Source organism: Thamnophis elegans, chromosome 3 (assembly GCF_009769535.1).
Source record: "Thamnophis elegans isolate rThaEle1 chromosome 3, rThaEle1.pri, whole genome shotgun sequence".
Lineage (NCBI taxonomy): Eukaryota > Metazoa > Chordata > Lepidosauria > Squamata > Colubridae > Thamnophis > Thamnophis elegans.
The window spans coordinates 135118255-135142558 of record NC_045543.1 but is presented as its reverse complement, the minus strand read 5'-3'; the positions used below and the strand labels follow the sequence as shown (position 1 = coordinate 135142558).

The 24304-nt window shown below is 38.5% G+C and overlaps 1 protein-coding gene across 6 annotated transcripts in view; it reads right to left on the bottom strand.

Annotated features, from left to right (window-relative positions):
• The window catches only part of LOC116506122 (transcription factor 4), a 420496-nt gene that overhangs the window by 141716 nt on the left and 254476 nt on the right, over window positions 1-24304 (bottom strand). For all 6 annotated transcript variants that reach the window (XM_032213768.1, XM_032213769.1, XM_032213765.1 and 3 more), the window contains 2 exons: window positions 24097-24226; window positions 23890-23939 (listed from right to left, as the gene is read on the bottom strand). In XM_032213768.1, the coding sequence (XP_032069659.1) occupies window positions 23890-23939; window positions 24097-24226 (180 nt within the window). The remainder of the gene's footprint in view (window positions 1-23889; window positions 23940-24096; window positions 24227-24304) is intronic.

Sequence of the window (24304 nt, the reverse complement as noted above, 5' to 3'; positions counted from 1 at the left end):
GGTCTAGACCTCACAGTGATTCATTTACTGCTTATTTTAAAGCTGAATCTCACCCAATATCAGGACTTCTGTAAACCTTTAAGAACAAAAAATGTTAAAAAAAAAACCCATCATTATTTAGCTCATTAAAATCTCACATGAAATGAGTTGCAGATCTTCACGCTGCCTTAAACCTAAATGCTGTTTCCTAAAATATCTGAAAGCTAGAAAGTGCAATTATCTTAATTTATATAAAATAACACAAATCCTAGCTGTTTCGTGACAAAAACGTATGACCCCAAAAAACTCTGTCCCCTGCATTACCTTTTTTCCTCTGAAGAGGGAGACTATGTTTAAGTAAAATTCGGAGAAGCAACATTAATACATTTATGTATAAAATGCTAAGAAATATGCCAAACTGACTGCAATGCCGTTCTCCTACCTAGAGTTACATCGTAAAAACCATGTCAATACTTTGTCATACGAGCAAATTCATTAAATACCAAAAATACATGTCACACACAAACTTTTATCAATCCATTGTAAAGAGGGAGATTTCAACTTATGCATCCTCAACCAAACCACAGCAGCAGTTGTTTTCCCAAAAGGCTTTGGATTCTTTATTGCCTATTTTGTGGGTTTTAAGCCACAGGAAATTTTTAAAAGCTACACTATACTGAGATGGCAGGGGTAGAGCCAGAGAATCATGCATTTATTGCATCTGAAACACTCAAAGGTGGACATTTTTCAAACTGTATACCAGGATATGTACGTTTTACTTATACGTAGGTTTATGGATACTCACAAGGCTTACTGAGTAAAAGAACTAGCATTGTAGATGTAAGCGTGGGAAAAAATGAAGACAAAATAAAGAATGGAATGGAATAGAATAGAATATTGGCTAAGTGTGATCAGACACAGAAGCAATTTGTCTCCAGCGCATAAGCTCTTAGTGTACATATAAACAACAAGTAATATACTAGAGGATGTGGTGGCTCAGTGGCTAAGGCGCCGAGCTGGTCGATCAGAAGGTCGGCAGTTTGAATCCCTAGTGCCGCGTAATGGAGTGAATTCCCTTTACTTGTCCCAGCTTCTGCCAACCTAACAGTTCAAAAGCATGTAAAAAATGCAAGTACAAAAATAGGAACCACCTTGGGTGGGATGGTAACAGCATTCTGTGAGCCTTCGGCCTTTAGTCATGCCAGCCACATGACCACGGAGACGTCTTCGGACAGCGCTGGCTCTTCGGCTTTGAAACGGAGATGAGCACCACCCCCTAGAGTTGGGAATGACTAGCACATATGTGCAAGGGGAACCTTTACCTTTACTATTAGAGTTCTAAGAATATCTTATATGAGAGTGAAACAGACAGGGGTATTGCAAGGTGTGGTTAAAAAAAAAGTATGGTGGCCACACGGATGAGGCGTGTTTATTTTAAACCATATTTTGCAGGCACCCCTGAAAGCAGAACTTCTGGAATGCAGCTTGATTTATATGCTGGGGTTTACAAAAAACTGGGAGCACTAAATTGTGTGCCTGAAGAATATTGGATTTCGGGTTTGAATGGCAACCGGCTGAATTATGATTACATCACTTCCAAGTAAAGTGGCAATCTCTTTATCTGTTAACTACTTTATAGATTAATCCATAAAGAGGAAACTATTCCTGTCTAAAGTACTAGACAGAGGTGACTCTTGCTTGATTTATTATAGGTTCCAAATTGAGAAGTCAAAGAAAGCCAAAGTCTTCTCCCTTCTTGCAGACCATCTGACAATCTCAGCTACATTTAATCCCAGTCTAAAAGGAAATCAATCTCAATTTGTCAAAAAATTTTTTTAAAAAAAACATTGTTTGCTACGATCAGTGGTGGATTCTGGGTGGTACGGCCTGGTATGGGTGTACCGGTGGCAGCTGGGAGCAACGGCTACCATATTGGAACAGTGTTTTGGTGGGCCCACCCGCCTGCCCCAGTTCTTTACCGCTTTTTGAGGGAACCGTCCAACTCTGCACACGCACAGAGTGTACGGTGCCTGCGCGGCCTCGCTGAGCAGCTGAGTCATCGCAGGGCAGTTGCGTGTACATTTGTGCGCAGCGTGCATGCCCAAGGTGGACCTCCGGCCCCATCACAGCATACCAGTTGCGAAGGGATCCAGAACCCACCACTGGCTATGATATACATATTTTTATACTGACCGATTTGATGCAGGAAAAAAAAATCCACTTTTATAGCTACTTCGAATCAGAAATTTGGGGATTTGAGTCAGAAATTTGTAGATCTGAAAATCCAGGCAATCAATTTAATATCAAACCACAGTTATTCAAACGCAAAGCTCTGATTTTTTTAAAAAAACATTCACCTATGTGCCACAAAAATAATTCAAACAAAGATCTTCAGAACCTCTAAGGAGACGTTACTGCAAAATTAATTTGCATTTTATAAAAATCATGTAAAATGTCAAGCAAGGCCAACCTACAGCAGCAACTATGGCAAAAGAAGTTAAAGATGATATTTACCACTGCAGCTGGAGTATAAATTGACACCAAAGCCGCTTGTTGTGTGGGTTTCTGTTTCCATTCAACTCAGAAACCTCATCCTATTGTTTTGAAATCCTGCAGATCTATAGATAGAGTATATTGTGCATTTCTCATAACAACTGGGGACCCCTGAATGGAAAACAAGGAGGTAATGATTTTTCCAGACTCTTCCACAGATGGTTCAAGAGAGGAAGTTATTTAACAAAGGCCATCTAGAAAAAAAAAAGGATCAAGAATCCCCCCCCTTCTCTAATCATATTTATTTATTTATATTTGTATGCAAACAAACAAACACACACACAGATACACAGTATAGTCATTGTTTGTAATACCTTTAAAATACACGCACACAGAACTATATTTTTGTATATGGCTCATGAAGAGAGAGAAAATAAAAATTAAAACTAGAAAAAAGTTTGGAAAATTTTAAGCAGAAATGTTAGCTGCTTTACACCAACACTAATAAAAAAATTTTATGAGTACTTAAACAGGAATTTAATACCCTTTATACACTTGAAACAGAATATTCAATGAATCATTAAGGAAAAATATCAGAGTATGAAAGACCTAATAAATTAATAGCGTCTTGACTAAAATAGCTGCAACAATAAAATATTACAAATTAAGGATGACCTAAGTAAAGTAATAATGATAATAAATAACATTAAAAAGGTCATTGATTGTATTATCTACTTCTATCCGAGGGATAGACTTGTTATAGTGATATAGTTTTTCCTAATATTAGGTATTGCTAAGCTGCACCATTAGTCCAAGTAATTATAGTACTTTAAATATATGAAAAAAGATTGGCCTTCCAATCTAGACAATTACCATATTTTTCGGAGTATAAGACGCACCAAGGTTTTGAAGAGACACATTTAAAAAAGTAGGTAGGTAGATAGAGGGATAGAGAAAGAGAGAGAAATACAGTAGGTAGGTAGGTAGGGGGAGAGAGAGAGTAGTTAGGTAAGTAGGTAAATAAAGGAAGAGGGAGGGAGGGAGACAGAGAGGGAGGGAGGGAGGGAGAGAGAGTAGGTAGGTGGATAGAGAGGGAGAAATAGAAATAGAGAGAAATACAGCAGATAGGTAGGGAAAGAGAGAGTAGGTAGATAGGTAGGAGAGAAATAGAGAGAGAAATACAGTAGATAGGTAGGGAGAGAGAGAGAATAAGTAGGTAGGTAGGTAGATAAAGGGATAGAAAGAGAGAGAAAAAAATAGAGAGATAGAGAAATACAGTAGGTAGGTAGAGGGAGAGAGAGAAATAGAGATAGAGAGAAATACAGTAGATAGGTGTTTTTGCTGGCAGAGCACTTAATCAATGTAATTCTCATCAATCAGTTAAAGAGCTTTCCAAAAGGAAAAAAAAAAGGTTTTGCACTCAGCAAACCTCCCAAAAAAGGCCTGTTTTTCACAAAAACGGACCCGTTTTCCCCCAAAAAGGCATGAATAGCCTTGGGGGGGATTGCAGTGTGCTCCTGGGGGGTGGGGGGCAAAAATGGCCCTTTTTTGTGAAAAGGAACATTGGTCCTTAACTGAATGTCTCTTTTTGGCAGGATGATGGGAGGGGCTACAGCTGGCTTTTGTCTAAGCTTGATTGGTCCAAAGACTGAGGGAAATTTCTTAATGTATTCTCCTTTCCCTACTGGGACCCAGATTCCTCGAGGTCACATGAAGAAGCTGAAAAAAATGTCACCTGCCTGAGAGGCCTAGCCGGCGAGATGGAATGAGAGGATGGGCTGTTGTCCCTGAGAGGGGATTCAGAGTGATGAGATCTGGGTCTAATTGGGGACCTGGATCTACTGGGGGAGCTGGGCCTGGCAACCTGGGCCTGCTTCTCTGCCCTGGCCACTCTCTTCTCCAAGGCCTTCTGTTTCCTCAGTTCATCCTGAACTATGGCCCTGGAAGGTTGTTGGTCAGGTGTTGGCTTGGAGGCCACTGCCCTGGTTCTGGGCCTGCCCTGTACCTCAACAGGAATCTTGCCTTGGGCCCCCATAGAGGCCTATGCTAGGTCAGGGCCTGTGGTAGACATGTCTGACTCATGTACACCACAAAGTAGAAGGCCGCCCAGCAACAGCTACAGGTGTCCCGTTTTACACCCACCAGCCTCGGTTTATGACCGTGATGCAGGCATCCCGACAATAACCTGCCGGCCTAAATGTATGGCTGTGAAGCAGGCCACCGATACTTGCAACAAAATGGCTGGCTCCACATGGGCACACAAAATGGCCACTGTTCCTCATGGAGAAGTCGCGCTTGCAGCGAGCCACACCCTCCCCCAACGTTTGGTGCAATTAATCAAAGGCAAGGCTGTCTTCTTTGAGCTGCGGAGCTTCGTTATTTCAAGCTACGGCGCTGCTTTTGAAGCCGCGGTTGTGATTTAAACCATGGCATGCTGTCTCAAAGCCGCGGTGTGTTGTTTAAAGCCGTGGCGCTGTTTCTTCAAGCCGGGGCTGTTTCTCCCAGCTGTGGCACTGTTAGAAACCTCAGAAAGCAATTTGTAGACAGTGCAAAGATATTCGGAGGCTGCCAGGCTATCATGGGTGCCGCCCACAGCAAAACGCTGGCAATCAAACTCCTTGGCTGCTCAGGTAGGAGGCTGCCACCCCCGTAGGCCCAAGGACCGGGCAGGACTCCCTAAGGCCCAGAGGCAGGATCCAGGGCTATCCTACCTACTTATGAGACAGACAAAGCAGTCTTTATGGCCAGCAGTCATAAATTTGGAATTTAGAATTAGTCAATTAACCGAAACAGAAAGAAAATTTAGTAAATAACAATACCTCACAGGAGCCAAAGACTGAGAGGAATCTGGGAGCCAGGAGGAAAGGAGGATACTTTAAGAAATTTCCCTTACTCTTTGGACCAATCAGGCTTACACAAAACAGGCCCATTTTTTGTCAAAAAAATTGCATGCATACCTTATAGAGGCTTATAGAGTGCTGCTGGGAGCTGGGGGGGGGCGGCAAAAACGGCCCATTTTTGCACATTTCTTTCCTCCTCAGCCCCCAGGATTTCTCTGAAAGCCTCCATAAGGATATGCACGGCCATTTTGGTGAAGGGGTGGGGCTTCAGGAGGCAAAAAAATGCTGTATTCAGTGTATAAAGGCACCCAGATTTTCAGCCTCTTTTTTGAGGGAAAAAAGGTGCGTCTTATACTCCGAAAAATATGGTATATCTTGTAAAATACTGAATTATTTGCCACAATATTATTGGAAATCTAAACTGATCTCCAGTTTCAGTAAAAATATTCCAACTTCTTTCAGTGAAGTTATAAAATTGATATAACTGATTTTGAAGGTGGGTAGAGATATGCAAGGGACGAAATGGCTCAGTGGCTAACACGCTGAGCTTGTCGATCAGAAGGTTGGCAGTTCGGCAGTTTGAATCCCTAGTGCCGCATAACGGAGTGAGCTCCCGTTACTTGTCCTAGCTTCTGCCAACCTAGCAGTTCGAAAGCATGTAAAAAATGCAAGTAGAAAAACAGGGACTACCTTTGGTGGGAAGGTAACAGTGTTCCATGCACCATTGGCATTTAGTCATGCTGGGAAAATGACCACGGAGACGTCTTTGGACACTGTTGGCTCTTCAGCTATGAAATGCCCCCTAGAATCAGGAATAGCTAGCACATAAGGGAACCTTTTCCTTTACCTTGGAGATACTACCTTCCTCTTTCCTTGTTTTTTGCTTTTTGTTTGGTTTTCCCCTTCTTAACATGTCTTTTTTAATTTTATTCCAAATATTTTGAAATAGCCTGCAACCCATATTTATCATATTAATAGCCAAGTGTCTTCACAAGGTTCTTCTCAACTGTAAAAGCCCATTTTATTCATCATACCCTGACTTTATTATTTTTACAAATAACTCAAGGTGGTGAACCTGTCCAGCACACCTTCCTCCTCCTGTTGTCCCCACAACAACAACCCTATGAGATGGGCTCAGCTGAGAGTGTATGACTGGTCCAAAGTCACCCAGCTGGCTCTCAAGGCAGGATTTGAATTCTTGGCCTCCTGCTTTGTAGCCTGGCACCTTCATAATACAATTTATTATTTTTAACTTCTGTCTTGTTGATCTTAAAACTTGAAGGTGCACCAAATTTATTTTGGTTTTCCAGTTAAAAGTTTCAACTCCATTAGTAGTTGAGTGTTTTGGATGCATATTGAGACAAAATGAAACCTGCAGTGGTGCTATCATCAGATTTTTTAAAAAATGTGGTTGATATTGTACAGTGAACAATTTGTAAAAATCGTATAAATATAGGCTTCCTTCTTTCCCCACTCCAATTTAATTACTGGATCAATATGATTATGTGCTACCAAGTTGGTGTCAACTCTTAGCAACCACATGGATTTTCTCCAGCAGGATGTGTTCACAACCTAGTCTTTCAGATTGATTGTGATCAGGGATGGGATTCTACCAGTTTGGACCAGTTCAGGCGAACCAGTAGCTCAAAAGATCAGCTGGGAGCAAACTGGTTCACTCCCACTGGTAAGTGGGTCTGTCTACCCACCCCTGTGCTTTACCTACTTTTATCTTCTCAGATGAGTCGCGTGACAGAGTGGATTGCCGCACCTCATATGTAATCCAGAAATACAGAAGGTAAGTCTTCTCTAAACTGTGCGGGTTCAGCGAACCAGTTGTTAAACTGGTAGGATCCCACCCCTGATTGTGATACACCCTTAATTGCTGTAATTGAATAGATCCATGTATTGTTACTTATCCTCTTCCCCTTTCCCAGCATTACAGACTTCTCCATAAAGCTAGGTCTTCCTGTAATGTGTTTACAGTATGATAATTTGATCATTTGTGCCTGAAGTAAGAAGTCAGGGTTGACGTATTTAATGATTCATGTGTTGTTTTCTTGTTTATTTGTGGCATTCTCAGGAGTCTTCGCCAAACTTTAGAAGCGTCAATATTTTTTTTACTTTGCTTCTGTAAAGTCCAACTTTCATTTCTGCAGAATCACAAGACAAACCACTGCCTGTACAATTCTAATCTTTGTAGGTATAAATGTTCCAGCATCTGAACACATTGTCCAAGGCCTTCAATGCTACTCTATCCAGTGCTAGTCTTTGGTGTATTTCTTGAATTGCAGGTTCCTTTACTGTTGACAGTTGGATCTTTAAAGATAGAAGCTATTCACCACTTTCATGTTTAATACCAATTCTAAGATTGATTGCGGTACTTGTCATTAGTTTGGTCTTCTCTATCTTTAATCTTAATTCCATTTCTTTCATAGTGCTCCTTTCATTACTAGAGCTTGAGATAATTTATATTTCAGCTATCAGAGTAGTGGCATCAGAGCAAGGATAATTAATGTCACAATGCAGATTCCACCACTTCTAAAATCACACTCATCTTCCAATCCAGCTTCCTTCAAAATATGGTCCATACATACCGTAGTCTGACTAAGTAAGGGAAAAACACAGGTAGTCTTTGACTTACAACCACAATTGAGCTCAAGATTCATGTTGTTAAGTGAGCTATGCCCCATTTTACGACCTTTTTGCCACAATTGAATCACTGCAATTGTTAAAGTTAGTAACAAGGTTGTTAAATGAAGCCAGCTTCCCCCTTGACTCTGCTTGTCAAAAGGTTGCAAAACCTGACCCTGGAACACTGCAACCGTCATAAATATGAACCAGTTGCCAATCATCTGAATTTTGATGACATGACCATGGAGATGTTCAATGGTCAAAATGGTCAGTTATTTCAGTGCTGTTTTAACTTTGGATGGTTACTAAATAAACTGTTGTAAATTGATGACCACCTTTATAGGGTCCTTTGTCAACCTGGAGCTAGTCTGTTTCACAAGGTTCAATTTATACACTGGCTTTCTGATCTGGGTAGGTTTGAGTGAGGGCAATGAGATGTTCTGGGGTTGCCATTTTTTCTGCTTTCCCTAGCTTGAATCAAAATGTCTGGTACTCTAATCACGAAATATCTCTTCATCAAGGTTGCTCATTATCATCTCATATTATCAATTTGATATCAGAAGCAAAGTCACACATGTGATATGGGCAGCTATATAAATTGAATGAATGAATAAATCAGTCAATAAACAGATTGTGTACAACGACAAACTGTGGCCTATGAGCCATAATAGGCAACTCTTTTACTGCAATTTATGATGTTGACTTTGCAAGCAAGCAAGCAACGGAATTGTGCACTATGAAACTCCTCTTTGCAGCAAAAAGGGTAAATCTCTTTTTTTGCTGGTAATAATAATACTTAAGTGGTTTTCCTTGCTTCTGTTCTTCTGAGTAGAAATAACTTAGTTTCTTTCACTCTTTTACTTATGTATTTTGCTTTCTCTCTTTTTAGGAATGGCATGCCACTGGTTGGATATTTGCCATTTGTAATCTTAACCCTTCAGAAGTTCAACAGCAAATACTTTAGTAGAATATAATCAAGGGTGGGCTGTTGGGGGTTCACAGGGGTTTCAGAGAACCCCCAAATCCCACTCCTGGTTGGTCCATCCTGCCACCCCTCCCCTCCCCTCCTAGGAGTCCCCACGCAGCCCATTTTGGATGCAGGTAAGTGCGGGGCGCACATGGAGCCTAGGGAGGCCATTTTCACCCTCCCAAAAGCTTGAGGAAAGCCTCTGGAGCCCGGAGAGGGGGGTACTGTGGTGCAGGAGGCTGACTAGCCCACACCCACCATGGCCATTCCCACCCAGCAACCGGGCAGAGAACCCCTTGTTAAATTTTTTAAAGCCCTGGGTATAATATGCATTTCTCTATCTAGATAACCCAGTATGGTTTGATAGCCTATCTACAAATTGTGCCACGAATAAGTATATTAATATCCCATGTGGAATGCCAAATTGATGAGGTAAATACAGCAAAAAACTAATAAAATGGTTATCCTGCCTGGATTTGTGAAAACAGAGTTACTGTATCTATGATGTATCTGACTACAGATACAAGTATTTCAATGCAATTTCAGTCTAGTTCAAACAGAAAGAGACACATGCAACCTTATTGTGCTACATTCCACAATGTCAACACCTCCTATACTATTCAGGATATAATTTTGACAAAGTTACTAAATTCCACTTCTTTTTTTTGAAATTTTACCTCTAACTACAGCTTTGTATGGGTGTCGTTGGAATATTTATTTCATGTAATAAATTTATATAGCTCATAATAAACATGGCTCTGGATAAAAGGTTATAAACAGAATAAAAACATAGTAAAAGAATCAAAATTAAAAAGAGAAATAATATCATATTCAATAATAGCTAAGAACAACAATTTAAACACAAGCATGACCAAAAATGGCCTTATTCACACTGTCAGGGCCCTAGGCTTGATGACTGTTCTTGACTTTTGTCCTACTCTTTGTTATTTATTATAAACAAAATTTTAAAACAAAAGTCAAGGGATGTGGTGGCTCAGTAGCTAAGACACTGAGCTTGTCAATCAGAAAGGTCTGCAGTTCGGCGGTTCAAATCCCTAGCGCCGCATAACGGAGTGAGCTCCCGTTACTTGTCCCAGCTTCTGCCAACCTAGCAGTTCGAATTCATGTAAAAAATGTGAGTAGAAAAATAGGAACCACCTTTGGTGGGAAGGTAACAGTGCTCTGTGCACCATCGGCATTTAGTCATGCCGGCCACATGACCACGGAGACGCCTTCGGACAGTGCTGGCTCTTCGGCTTTGAAACGGAGATGAGCACCGCCCCCTAGAGTTGGAAACGACAAGCACATATGTGCGAGGGGAAACTTTACCTTTACCTTTAAACAAAAGTCAATATCTAATTTGTTGTTGTTGAGGTCCCCTTTGGGAAATCTTGGAAGAATCTTTTTTTTTTTTTTTTTGGTAGTGAGGTGACATCAAGAACCTCAAAGCCAATCTTGGCTGACTCCACATTGGAATCCAACCCCTTTTAAAAATTAATAAAAATAGCATAATAAAATAGTGTAAAACCAAAAACATTCTAAGAAGAACAAGCGCCTTCAAGGTTCATTTCAATTCCCAAAGCAAGGCCACTGAAGATAAAACAATGGGAGTTTTGGAGCTTTTAATTATAACAAAGGCTTGGATTATAATTATTTATACTTCAAAAGAAAATGAGTAATTTAAAGGTACGCATTATCGATAAAAAAATGAGTATTCTTCTATTCATATCCATATTATCCATAATTTAAGACTTTGAAATTTACAGTATTGCTGGCATATTAGAGACGTGCTTAAAAGAAACTGTATTGGCATTACACAGTGTGTATGCGAGGTATCATTGTCTAAATGGGGTTATGCAGGAATGTGATTTCACAGCTCAATATTCGGAAAAAATAGTAGAAAACCTTCTAAAGAAGACATCCCATCAGTTACATACTGCTTAAGAGTAGAGGAAGACATATTTTTAAAAACTGAAGTCAGAAGAATAACTATACCTGTCTAGAATCTCTATATTGCTCTATATCTCTCTGTCCATCCATGCACTTCAAAAGCAGCAAATCCAGAAAAGGCTGCTACAAAACCTAAAGTAAAATTAATACCTGCTTCAAAACAAAGGTACTCCTTTAAGTACCTTTGAAACAATTAGAAGCATTGTCTTTGGAAAAACAGCAAGTTTGATTTCTATTAGGCAAATCTGGAACCAACTTCTTCAAGCATAATAAAAGCTCATTTTTAATAAAAGGCAATGCTGAGTCTTCCTTAAATTTATGCTTAGCATAAACATGTGACTTGAAAATATGTTTAGTTACATGTTGTTGTATTCGAATTTATACTATGAAAGATGTTAGCCCTGATAAAACAACATCTTGAAGGGTGCAATGCCTAAAAGACTTAATTTTGACATCAGGGAAAAATAGTTTTGCACAAAATACAGTATAATTAAGCCTATCTATCAACACACAAATGCACAGATTCCTGTTTTCATTCTCTGTTGGTTCTATCTTTGTTTCAATGGTTCAGCAACCTCTTGAAATAAATACACCTTAACATGAAATCCTTGGGACAGAATTCACAAATTCAGACATCAGCAGTATATAACTTACTGTGGTTTGCAAGTAGCTTTAAAGTAGCTTGTTTGATACCTGGCATGGTTCACCATAAGCATGCTGTGTGATTGGCAGAAGCACAGATGTATTGCATAGATAATTTGTCATAACACCTGAGCAGTGTTTCGACAGGGACTTTCAAAATCATGCTGGATCCTAAAAAGGCTAGTTGGCACATTTCAGTCTTCATGCAATCAAAGCACATGAGTGAAGTTGATTTTGAACTTGATCTAAAAATGGCTTGGTTTTTTTTTTAAACATGCAGAGAGAAATATATGTTTTTACTTTCTCCTTAAATCTCCTAAATTTCTGTCATTCTTGCAGTTTATCACTAAATGACATTGTGTTATTTATTATGTGGTATCCAGAATCTTTAAAACAAACAAAAGTATGAAAGGAATCATTTCATCTTAAACAATCATTCTTTCTATTACTATTTACTAGGCAATGGGCCATCACAAATTAGGAGTACTTTTGCAGTCTCTTGTTACAATCTATATATGCAGAATACATAGATAGCTCATGTTGAACAAGCTCTCATTTAATGTCTTAAGCTATGATGGCACTAATTGAGGGGGGCTTCAAATGGATTTTCATGGATACAGTTGCTGCAGTGTCATAATTTGGCCATGTTCTGACCCAACTACCCAAACACAACCAACCCTCTGTAATTAATCGATGATTCCTTTTGCCCCAGCAAAAAATATCTCTCTCACAGCAGGCTAATAAGTCTGTCCGGCAGGCAGATTAATAGCTGTCTGCCACATCTATTCATCTCTTCCCCCTGCTTTTTATCCCCAGAGCTACGGTGGGGCTTCGCTAGCAGTGGTGGCTCTTCCATCCCAAAGATCGGCCCACAGATTTCCACTGCTCCCCTCTCCTCTGCCTTCTGTGCATTCATGCATCAGGCACTGGAATTGGAATTGGAATTTATTCGATTTGTAAGCCGCCCTATTCCCCGAAGGGACTCAGGGCGGCTGAACAAAAGCCAAGGGAAGGGGAACAAACACAGAAAAGTAAGACAAAAAAAGGACAATGATTTAAACAATTTAAAAAACACAGCAAGCACAGCAAATTCGAGTAGGGGGGGAACTCAACCCCAGGCTTGCTGGGATAGCCAGGTCTTAACGGCTGTCCGGAAGGCCTGAAGGGTGGCGAGGGTCCGAATCTCCACGGGGAGGTCGTTCCAAAGGGCCGGAGCAGCCACAGAGAAGGCCCTCCTCCGGGTGGTCGACAGCCGGCACTGGCCGGCAGATGGAATTCGGAGGAGGCCTAATCTGTGGGATCTAATGGGTCTATGGGAGGTAATTGGCAGGAGGCGGTCTCTCAAGTACCCAGGTCTAATACCACGTAGGGCTTTATAAGTGACGACTAGCACCTTGAAGCGTATCCGAAGACCAATAGGTAGCCAGTGCAGCTCGCGGAGGATAGGTGTAACGTGGGTGTACCGAGGCACACCCACAATCGCTCTCGCAGCTGCATTCTGGACCAGCTGAAGTCTCCGAACACTCTTCAAGGGCTGCCCCATGTAGAGCGCATTGCAGTAGTCCAGTCTTGAGGTCACAAGGGCATGAGTGACTGTTGTAAGATCCTCCCGGTTCAGGTAGGGACGCAATTGGTGCACCAGGCAAACCTGGGCAAATGCCCCCCTGGTCACAGCCGACAAATGGTGATCTAAGGTCAGCTGTGGGTCCAGGACTCCCAAATTGTGAACCCTGTCACTGGATCAGGTTGACTCTCCATCTGAGGGCTGATGGACCACCACAGGCTCCACTTCTGTCTCTCTGACAGCTCCATTCCCTCTTCCTCCTTGGAGTTCTCAGGTTGCCTTGATGTTGATCCTGATTCCCATGCCTCCTTATCTGATTTGACTGCTGGAGGTGCCAGCAGCTGACAGGCCACAACAGGCAACTTGGAAATTGGCTCACAGTTATGACACTGCAGCATCATAAATGATCAACATTTGCAACCTTCACTGCCCACTTCTGACAAACAAAGCCAATGGGGAAGCCAGCAGGAAACCATAAATTGCAATTACTGTTCTTCAGCAAGAACTCCCTGTATTACCATTTGGTTTTCCCATACACCAAAAACCAACAGTCAAACATCCAGAAAATAATACAAAAGGCAAAGATACACAAATATGCTGATCTTAGCCTCCAACTGACATAACTTCCTGCTGTTGCAAATGTGCAAATGTCCTAAGTCTATGCTTGAGACAACGAATAAATTAGCATGACAAAGATATTCATCCATTGTGCATTTGAATATTGTCCATATCAAATCCAACTTTGAATGGAGGACCACAAGTTCCCTATCTTTAAATAAAAAACTTTCTGAATTAAAATAGGCAAACCCAGGCACCTTATATTGTAAACAAGAAAATACTTAAACAAAATTGAAAATAAAAGTAGAACAATTTTTATTTAATTTTTGTTAGACATGTGTACATATCTGTATGCATATCTGACTGTGCCATTTCCTTTACAGTAAGTGCAGGTAAAAGTAAGAAATTATGAGCCAGATACTAAATATATAAGAAAAAGAGATGGAAATACAGCAAAATTTAGTTGGTGCTATTCACTATAACTCTCCCTAGTTTTCTTCCAATCGCCAAACTAGATTTATTTTGTTATGTAAACTTTTTGCCTTTCTATCAACTGCATGGAACAATGTTCTTGATTGTCTTCTTCTTGGCTTATTTATCATTCCGTCATGTATTTATCTTCTAGTTCCTTCTTATTTTTTCCAAAATCATCTCAAGATTTTTTTATATTGTAATTCAGTTTTGGAATCCATCCACATTCATTCAGCACCCACTCATATTTGACTCTATCTCTTCTGGTTTTTCCATACATCTTAAGTATGCCATTCAATATACTTTTATCGTTCCATAGATGCACTCAACTCTCACTCCCATTTAATAAAATGGGCAGAAGCAAAGTTTTATGCAGAGATACTTTTGCTTTTTTCAACAAACGTTTGTTCCTCACAACAGACCACATCTTTCTATGAAGATCTGCACATATAAACATTTCCCAAGTATTCACCTATTTTACTAAACATTCTATCAAAGCTCACACTTTCCTCTATAGTTGTAGCTCTTCATCATTTGTGCACAACATGCATCTTATACTTATGCAAAAATAATTCAAGTCTATTCTGCACACCAACAAACAGACAATAAACTATTCTTACATTCACCCCTGCTTGACATAGACACACTGAACTTCTTACATCCTCATTATCTTCTGCAACCTTTCAAGCGTAATTCTGCCAAACACCTTCGAAGGGATGCTTAACACACTAAACCCAATGCAGTTTTTGACTCCATTCTTGTTGTCTTTGTTTAGCCTTCTGTATAGGAGAACAATGAAGATATTCTTCCCATGCTCAAGCAAAGATACTCTTGCTCACAAATATGCATAAACAAAAATCTGCCTAGCCCATCACAGCTAAACCATAAACCACATTTTAACATTTTTCCATTTACATCATCTACAGCTGCTGTCTACCATTTGTCAACCTTCTTTCCACATTTATTGCTAACAATTATAGCATTTGCTTCAGTTCCACTTTTCAATGTACCACCATCATTCCCGTACAAATTTTTAAACCACTATTTGCAGAATTCTCTTTCAGTTTCTTTCCTCTTTGTTTAGACTTTTTTTTAATCCACTTCCAAAACAAATTCAAAATCACTTTGTGGTTTCCCATAATTGCTCTTCCTTGCTCTTTTCTGCAGCGTACATTCTTCCCCATCCACAAACTCTTTCACCTCATTCTTTCAGCAAACATTCTTTTTTCCCCCCATACAACCAATTAGAATAACGTCTTACAATCCTGTGGCCTTCTGGAATACAATTCTTGCTTCTCTGGTTCTTAGCAGACTTCTTTACATCCATTTCCATTCATTGGGTTCAGATTTAAGACAGGTTTATCCTTACTTAATCCTAACTGGGACCAAAATTTTTGTCACTAAGAAAAGAAGTTTTTAGGTTCAACAACAAAGTCACAGTAGCCCCAGCTGTAGTCATTAAGTCAAGACAGCCTTATTAGGTAGACTATATAGGAAAAGTGAGCAGATGAGCTAATTCTAATTTATTGTAAAGTTATGTTAATAGAATCTAAATAGAACAAGAACCAAGGTGGCACAGTGGTTAGAATGAGTACTGCAGGCTACCAACTGACTGCTAGCTGCAGTTCAGCAGTTCAATTCTCACTGGCTCAAGGTTGACTCAGACTTCCATCCTTCTGAGGTCGGTGAAATGAGGACCCAGATAGTTGGGGGCAATAGGCTGACTCTGTAAACTGCTTAGAGAGGGCTGTAAAAGCACTATGAATCGGTATATAAGTGCTAGTGCTATCTTGCAACTCTAAAAGTACAAATCTCCCACCATTGCCTTTACAATCTGAGAAGCTTGGGAGCGTCCCTTCTGAGATATTTGCCATATTCTTTCTGCAAGTTAAGTTGCCTTATATCTGACCATTCCCTAGACAGCATCACTTGGCCCCATCTCCCAAGGTTTTCCCCACATACTGTTACAGGCCAAGACTGTGGCATCGTTAGACAAGGACCTCATGTTTCTTCTGCATTATTGCATTCATGCCCACTTCAATTCTCCTCCATCCACTTGTCTCCCTGCAACTCTGCTTTTGTAGCCATTCTGTGATCCACGATGCCTACCGTTCTAAGCTGACTTTTGATATCTTCTTCCTCCCACTGCTGACAAGGTGTGCCTTGCTTAGCCTTTCAGAAGGTATTTGCTGGCTATGAAAGGGCTTCAAATGTCCTCACAAGACACTGAAGCTATGCAAGGCCCAAGAAGGATATCTGTAGTCTCAGGAAAAAGACCAGCTGCTACCACCACATGGCTCATGAAAGGCCAGGCCAGGCATGACTCATCAACAGAAATGAAGGACCAAGTGCTGTGGAGTGGAAATGGTGGGTGCTGCCAAATTTTGGGAGCGGAGGAGAGATAGGCAGGTGAGGGGGGAAAGGGAAGAATAGCCTGCAGGAATGTTACTAAGTACCCAAATCTTGATCATGTGATTGTGGAATTGCTGACAAAGCTAAAATTCTGAGGAGTATTCATGACTACCATTTGTTTAGCACCACCGTACCTTTGCTGAATGACCATTTGTTCAGCAGCCAATCAAAGACTACATGTATATTCCAATAGTTTTATCATACAAAATATATACTGCATACTGTGTTTTCCCCGAAAATAAGATAGGGTCTTATTTTCTTTTGATCCCCGAAATAAGCGCTTGGCCTTATTTTCAGGGAGGTCTTATTATTTCTGAGGTGCAGGAGGCGCCGAGCGTGGCCACCTCATGGCTGCTGCTGTGTTGCAATATTTTCGGGGAGGGTTTACTTTAGCGCATACGCTCAAAAGCCCGATTGGGCTTATTGTCCGGGGAAGTCTTATTTTCCAGGAAACAGGGTATATTTATCTTCCTAAAATGATGCTAGTTGCACTCATTTATTTCACTTCTTTTTTTTCCCTTCCATGTCTGTATTTCCCAAGATCTGTTCTAAGTAACTTGTATGTCCCAAATTTAGAACATCTAATCACTGTTCTATTTCTCAATCTTTTGTTACCAAGACCATAAATAATAAAGTACATTTTTATATATTCATTCCTTTCCCACATGAATAGATTTAAGTTGTAAGCAGAATTGCTCAATCACTTATTTACTGTATTCTCTTGTCTTGATCTCACCCTCATTCAAGCCACGTAACTGAATGTTTTTACTTTGCCTCATCTTTAGTCAGATGTTACACAATTTCCCACAAATTTATGTCTAATTCTTCCATTATCATCATTTTTGGGAATGCAACATGAAACTACCACCAATTTAAATGCAATTTTCTAAAAGCAAGGGAAGTACCACTCTGGTTTGATATATTTTGGGCAATGTTCCACAATTGGTACCAAGCACAAATTTAATCCAGCATGCTCACATTATTCCAGAAGTTTCTATTTTAGAGATTATGTGGCATGGTCATATATTGTTGATCACATTCCATTAATTAGGAAATATGATTCTGAAGGTAGAAATTCATCCCATATTTTGGAGAAGTGAAACAAGATGCTTGCGACTACTGAAATAATGAATCACAGTAAACTGAGCTAAACTGAAATCTCATAAATTAAGATTCAATCTATTAAACTGAATTGTCGGTTATATGCAGATTATAATTATTTATACTTATCTATGGTTAAGTGAAAAATTTGTGCTATAAATAACATGAATAGCTACAACAGTGGTGTGTTCTGTACCGGTTGGAACGAGCCCGGCATCACCCACATGGACGCGTGCAGCATGCACATGCATCGTACCTGCCTGCAACGCCTCCGCAAGCCTCCGTGACACTTCAGATGCTCGGCGGATCATCATGCATGCGCCGTACATGCCATATGTGTGCGCAGAAGTGCCAAAGGCTTAAAGGACAGGTAAGGAGCTTGGGCGGGCAGGTGGGCCCTCCGGAACACTGTACCGGAACTGTATCCAGTGCTCCAGGCAGGCTCCGGTACACCCATACTGGGGCGCACTGCCTGCAACCCACCACTGAGCTACAATTACAACAAACTACAGCAGATTATATACAGATCATTATAAATTAGAATATAGAATAACAGAGTTGAAGGGACCTTGGAGGTCTTCTAGTCCAACCCCCTGCTTAAACAGGAAACCCTACACCACTTCAGACCCTATGCCACTTCAGTTCTTGCAATCAAAGTGCACATTGTGTTAAAATATTTATAATAGTATTCGTCTACTTTTTTATGTTATGCTTTATGAAAAGTGATTTTTTCCATCTGAATTGGTAACCCATTTCTGTTATTTTTCTGGATTATAGGCAATAAGAGCAAATATTTTGTTAGCTATATGACTAGTGGCAATTCATATATGTCTGATACATAAATTTGTTATTATCTATCAGTATGCAACTATCCTATGGATAGTTAACAAGAAAACAAGTATAATTCAAATATAAATTCATAGAATCAATTGTTATTAAAGTATGAAGGTTACATCTAAGTTTGATTAAACAGTTGTTTTCAAGACAATCAGTTTACAGTTTCATTTAAATAATATAAATTATGAACAAGTCTTGTAAGAAAATCTCACTCTCAATTCTCAAAATATTCTTATTGGACATATTGGATTTATTGGTTAGAGCAATTTAGGATAATATTCATCTCATCCTTCACCATTGGCTAGGCTAGCTGAGGGATGACCCAAGAGTTACTTGCCAACGTTTGTGAAAGCTAGATTTTAAAAGTCTGACTGAGGCAACCTCTTCCCTAGCCATTGGTCAGCTTGAGAAATGTTTAAAAGGTAAGCTCTATTTCAAGTTGAATTCAAGTCCTATTATTACAGGAGAGCATCCATTAAGAGATTTTCTGGTTTGTTGTTGTTAGTTGTGAAGTCGTGTCCGACCCATCGTGATCCCAATGGACAACATTCCTCCAGGCCTTCCTGTACTCTACCATCCTCTGGAGTCAATTTAAACTCACGTCAACTGCTTCTGTGACTCCATCCAGCCACCTCATTTCTGTCGTCCCCTTCTTCTTTTCCCTCAATCTTTCCCAGCATTAGGTTCTTTTCCAGTGAGTCCTTCCTTCTCATTAGGTGGCCAAAGTATTTAGAGTTTCGTCTTCAGGATCTGCCTTCTAAAGAGCAGTCAGGGTTGATCTCCTGTAGGACTGACTGGTTTGATTGCCTTGCAATCCAAGGGACTCACAGGAGTCTTCTCTAGCACCATATTCAAAAGCCTCAATTCTTTGGCACGCAGCCTTCCTTATGGTCCAACTTTCACAATCATACATTGCAACTGGAAAAATCATAGCCTTGACTATTGGGCTAGATTGGGACACTTTGGTTAGCAGGGTGATGTCTCTACTTTTTAGTATGCTGTCTAGATTTGCCATAGCTTTTCTCCCCAGGAGCAAGCATCTTTTAATTTCTTGGTAACAACATAAAATTGGTTTCTCATTGTCACCTTTAGGATTTTTTTAAAAAAAGTTCCCAATCTAGCCTAATTGTCACAGGACTGCCTGATACTATTCTACTTAGTTTTTAATGTAGCATGATTTTGCTTAGTTTAGTAAGATTAGCCAAGTTTGACTAAGGCCTTCTATTTACTACTAGGTGACTCCTGCTATTTTTCGTGAAAATATTTTTGCCTTTTCCTGGTATGTTTGTTTTCAACTTCCCAGTTTACCCAATTGCTCTGAAACTCTCCCATCCAAATACTAATTAAATCTTAAACTAGTCAATAAACCTGGATCTGCTTGAGATACAGAGAGATCTATGATATTTTGGTCCTATTTCTGCATATTAAAATAGCCAGAGAAGTAATGACTTCTGGAAAAAAATCTACATATTATTTCAAATGATACACAGTTGGATAATTCATCAAGGAAACTGTTATGGATGTTGATGAAATTACTGTGGATCTAAGAATACTGTGGCATAAGTTAGATATTACTCTGCAGTTATCTGTGCTTCTCCATTTCCCATCCATACATGATTGGTGCTTCAAGAAATCAGCTTTACAGTTGTTCAAAAGTTTCTGGGCAGAATCGGCAGTGAGAGGTTAAGAAAACAGACACTTTTACAGACTGGAAATTGGTGAACAACAGGAAGAAGACATTAAATTGAGAATTTTTACATAAGAGAGATATGACAAGTAAGGGTCCTGAAGGATCTGTGCTAGAACAGGTGATCCTTAGCTTGTCTATGGATGACCTCGAGTGGCTAAGAGAAGTCAAAGTGGCTGACACCACCAAATTATTCAGGGTGATAAAATCAAAAGGAAATGGCAAACAGCTTTTAAGAGATGCCTCCAAATGTTGCATATGGTCCTTAAAATAGCAAATGTAGTTCAATGTAAGCAAACATAAATTCATGCTCATTGGCACAAACAACTAAATTTCATGCATTCATTAATGAAATCAGGACTGGCATTAAATGATCCAGAAACGCATCTGAAAAGGTGGATAACTCAGTGAAACTGTGACCTTGCTGGACAGCAGCCAGTAATGAAGAAGCAGGAGGCGGCAAAATTTACAATTGGGAATAGCAAAAAACAGGATTGAAATAAAACTGAAAATGCAGTAATGGCTTTGTGTACAGTTTGCATCCAACAATATTTATAGTGATGATCACCAAATCTGAAAAATGAAAAGAGATGATATAAAATAATTTATGATGGAGAAAATGTACAGAAGCTTTTTTCCCCTCTTTCCCAGTGTCAGGATTTTAATTTCATTTATATTAAATTAAATGCAAGGATGACTAGGGATCTTTATAAAAAACAAAGTTGGGTGATTAAAGTTGATAAGATGTGGTCATGGCCATTCATTTAGAAGTTTTTAGAAGGGGCTAAACAAACACATGGAGGAAACCTATCAATAGCTGCTAGTTCTGATAACTATACATTATCCTCTTGAATCAAAGAAAGGTTCCCAAATTTATCTGATTGGCTACTAGATGTTAAAGGATGCTGGACTCTATCTATTAATTGACTGATGTTAGAGGATAAATATTAGATGGACCACTGGCCTGTGACCTCACAGTTCTTCTTGCATTCTTAGCCAAATGAAAGACACCGCTTGAAATATACCCAGGATCTAAATGAGAAAAAAAAACCCTGCAGCAACAAACAAATATAGAAATGTGCATTTTTACCATCAAACAAATGTATTAAAAATCTACAGGTTTTCACAGTTCTTAAATCCCTTTATAGATATGTTGTATGAATCATCAATTCCAATTTGCTTTACAATGAAAAGATTGATTTTATTTTAATTTAAGGGGAAAAAATCCTCACTTCATTTCCAATCTACCAAGAAACTACAGTGTAATCTATTTAGTCAATTTACAATGTGTATTGTTTATCCAACATAATGGCATCGTATACTACAATGTGACAAAATGCATTATTTAAATACATTGTGCTATACAACAGGCTGTATTATTATTTTCAAAACCTCAGCCATTTACTGATACATAAAACATAATTTGCTACAGTTTACAAAGGGAAATAATTATCAAACTACCAGAATCTCTTTTTCTTTATTTATGCAATATACTGTATATCACAGTAAAAATATCTATCTATCTATCTATCTATCTATCTATCTATCTATCTATCTATCTATCTATCTATCATCAGTGGAAAAATGTTTTCTTTTTTTCTCAGTATATATATATATATATATATATATATATATATATATATATATATATATATATATATATATATATATATATATATATATATATATATATATATATATATATATTACATAAAGAAATCTAAAGCTATAATCAGCATACTTCTTTTGTAGTGAATAAAATGCTCTTATTTGTTTTAAAGTAATACTAGGAAATAATTACATGTGAAATACTCCAAAAGAGTTTATCAATAGCAAAGTTCTAGCAACTTCTTTAAATAACATTCTTCCAAAATATTTGAACACCTTAATCAAATTGCCCAATCCATCCCATATTTTCTTTTTCATGGAAAACTAGGAACCTTGTAGCATTCTTAAAGTTATAACAGCATTGTCTGCAAACAATTAGATTCCAAAGCAAATATATTTTCAAAACAAAACTCTAAAAAAATCTGCTGTAAAAACATTTATTAAAATTATTTTTAAAAATTTAACAGAATATAACATTACCTTTTACACATTTGAATGTTATTTATATTGATTTTTAATTTTAAAAAAACCATTTTATTTATACTACATGTTGATGATGTACTCTATAGCAATTTTAATAATATCCGTGTTATTTTTACTGGCTTCTTGCAAAATAAGAACAGCTGCAAACTATATTTCATCTGCGGTTGTCTTAAAAATGATTAGAAATCAAAGTATCAAGTATATTACGTTTTCTTCTTACTTCAAATGCTGTTCAACTTCTATTCAAATATTCATAAAAAAACCAACAATTTATACACACACACACACACACACACACAATTTCTTTGCCCTGAATTTTCGCCTGACAGTCAAGAAAGCTAAGCAATTTTCCTGTTAATCATTTTTAGTTTCGGAGTATTTCTTCTTCAACAGATGTGTGGAAGTTAAAAAATCTACACCATTATTCATGTATGAATTTAAAACAATGATTTCATTCCTTTAACTGTTCACTACACTCAGGGAATACTAGCAAGTACATCTAAGATACTGAAGAATGCTTACAGCTGAAAGCATCAGATAAATATGAGATAATAAGAATTGGCTAAACATCAGTAGTTGTAAAATAATAATATTTTATTTTATGTATCCTTTTATTCAGTAAGACAAGAGCAGAATCCCAAATCAAAACAAATAGTTTTGCAATATAAAATATTATTCATCTGGCACCCCATCAACTTTATAATTATCTCTACATGTAAGTACAACTTATATGTCTAAGTAAAATAGGTGCCATCACCATTTCAAATTGACATCACCATACTTGAATAATAAAAGAATCCAGTATTTCACTATTTAGATTTAAAACTATGTCCCCAAATGTATTTGTTTTAAGATTAAGCTTAAAATTAATCAACAAGGTAACTGAAAATATAAGATAGTCTGACTTATTTCAGAGTAAGTCTTTTTTTTAAAAGAATAATATGCAAGGAACAACACACGGATGACCACTATTTTCTGCGGGAATTAATTACCCCTAATTTATACATTCTTTCTCTCTCTTTATCTATATATAGTTTTTTTACTGCCAAATAATTTAAACCTATGCTAGTAATTAATTAGGATACTTGCCCCGAATTCTTCATAAACATGTCATTTGTTAATAGTGAAAATAGGACAATTGGGGGTTTAATAATGCTTTAATTTATTTCTATAACCTAGAATCCCTTTGATAATACCTGAAGCCTACAGGCTGACACCTGGAATCACACACAGCGAGAGAGCTATTTCAACAGAATATAGTTAACAGCTCTAATTCAGAAACTTCACTGGAAAAATGAAGATGTCCTTCTATTCTGGGCTCAGACCCATGTGAATGTTGCATAAATCCCCCTCACAAATCTCTTTTAAAATGCAAATCCATAAATCATCAGAACACTGACAAAGAATTTAACCAGCTTGTGAAACTGATGCATATTCTGTCTGGAGTTGGATACTGATAGAACTATCCAAAACATCGCCCATCACCAATTTATTTTTGGTCAAAGGAGAATAATTTATGCAGTTGTTTCATCTATCCATAACAACGATTAAAACGCTGAGGACAATCATTGACATCATTTGTAAATTAGCAACATGACCAATGGCACCTCGCTTACTTAAAGACACAATAGAAATACCAATAGAAAATTGACAAGGGAGTACTTACTGAAGATGGTAAACCCGGAGGAACTTTCCGAACTTTCTTTGTTTGTACTTCTGAAAGAGGAAGATAACAGGGGAAGGGTGAGAGGCATTTTTGCAGCCTCAGACCTTCACAGTCTGTGATTTAGCACTGAGCTTAGCAGGTCTTTATCAAGTTCTATAAGACAGTTCAGTAGAAGTTGCACATTAGAAATGTAAGGAAGTAACTCACCAACAGAAGTGCTGTGCAGAGGCCTCCTTCGCGGATTATTGCTAGAATACTGATAGTACTGAGAACCAGGTTTGGTAGGAGAAAGAGTTCCCGGGTTGCCCATTTCCATGTCACCTCCAAGGAGACTTTGCTAAAAGATTTTTGAAAAATAAGTATTGTTATATCTAACTTTTCCCCTGTTTCCTTTTCTATATGCTGATTCAAATTA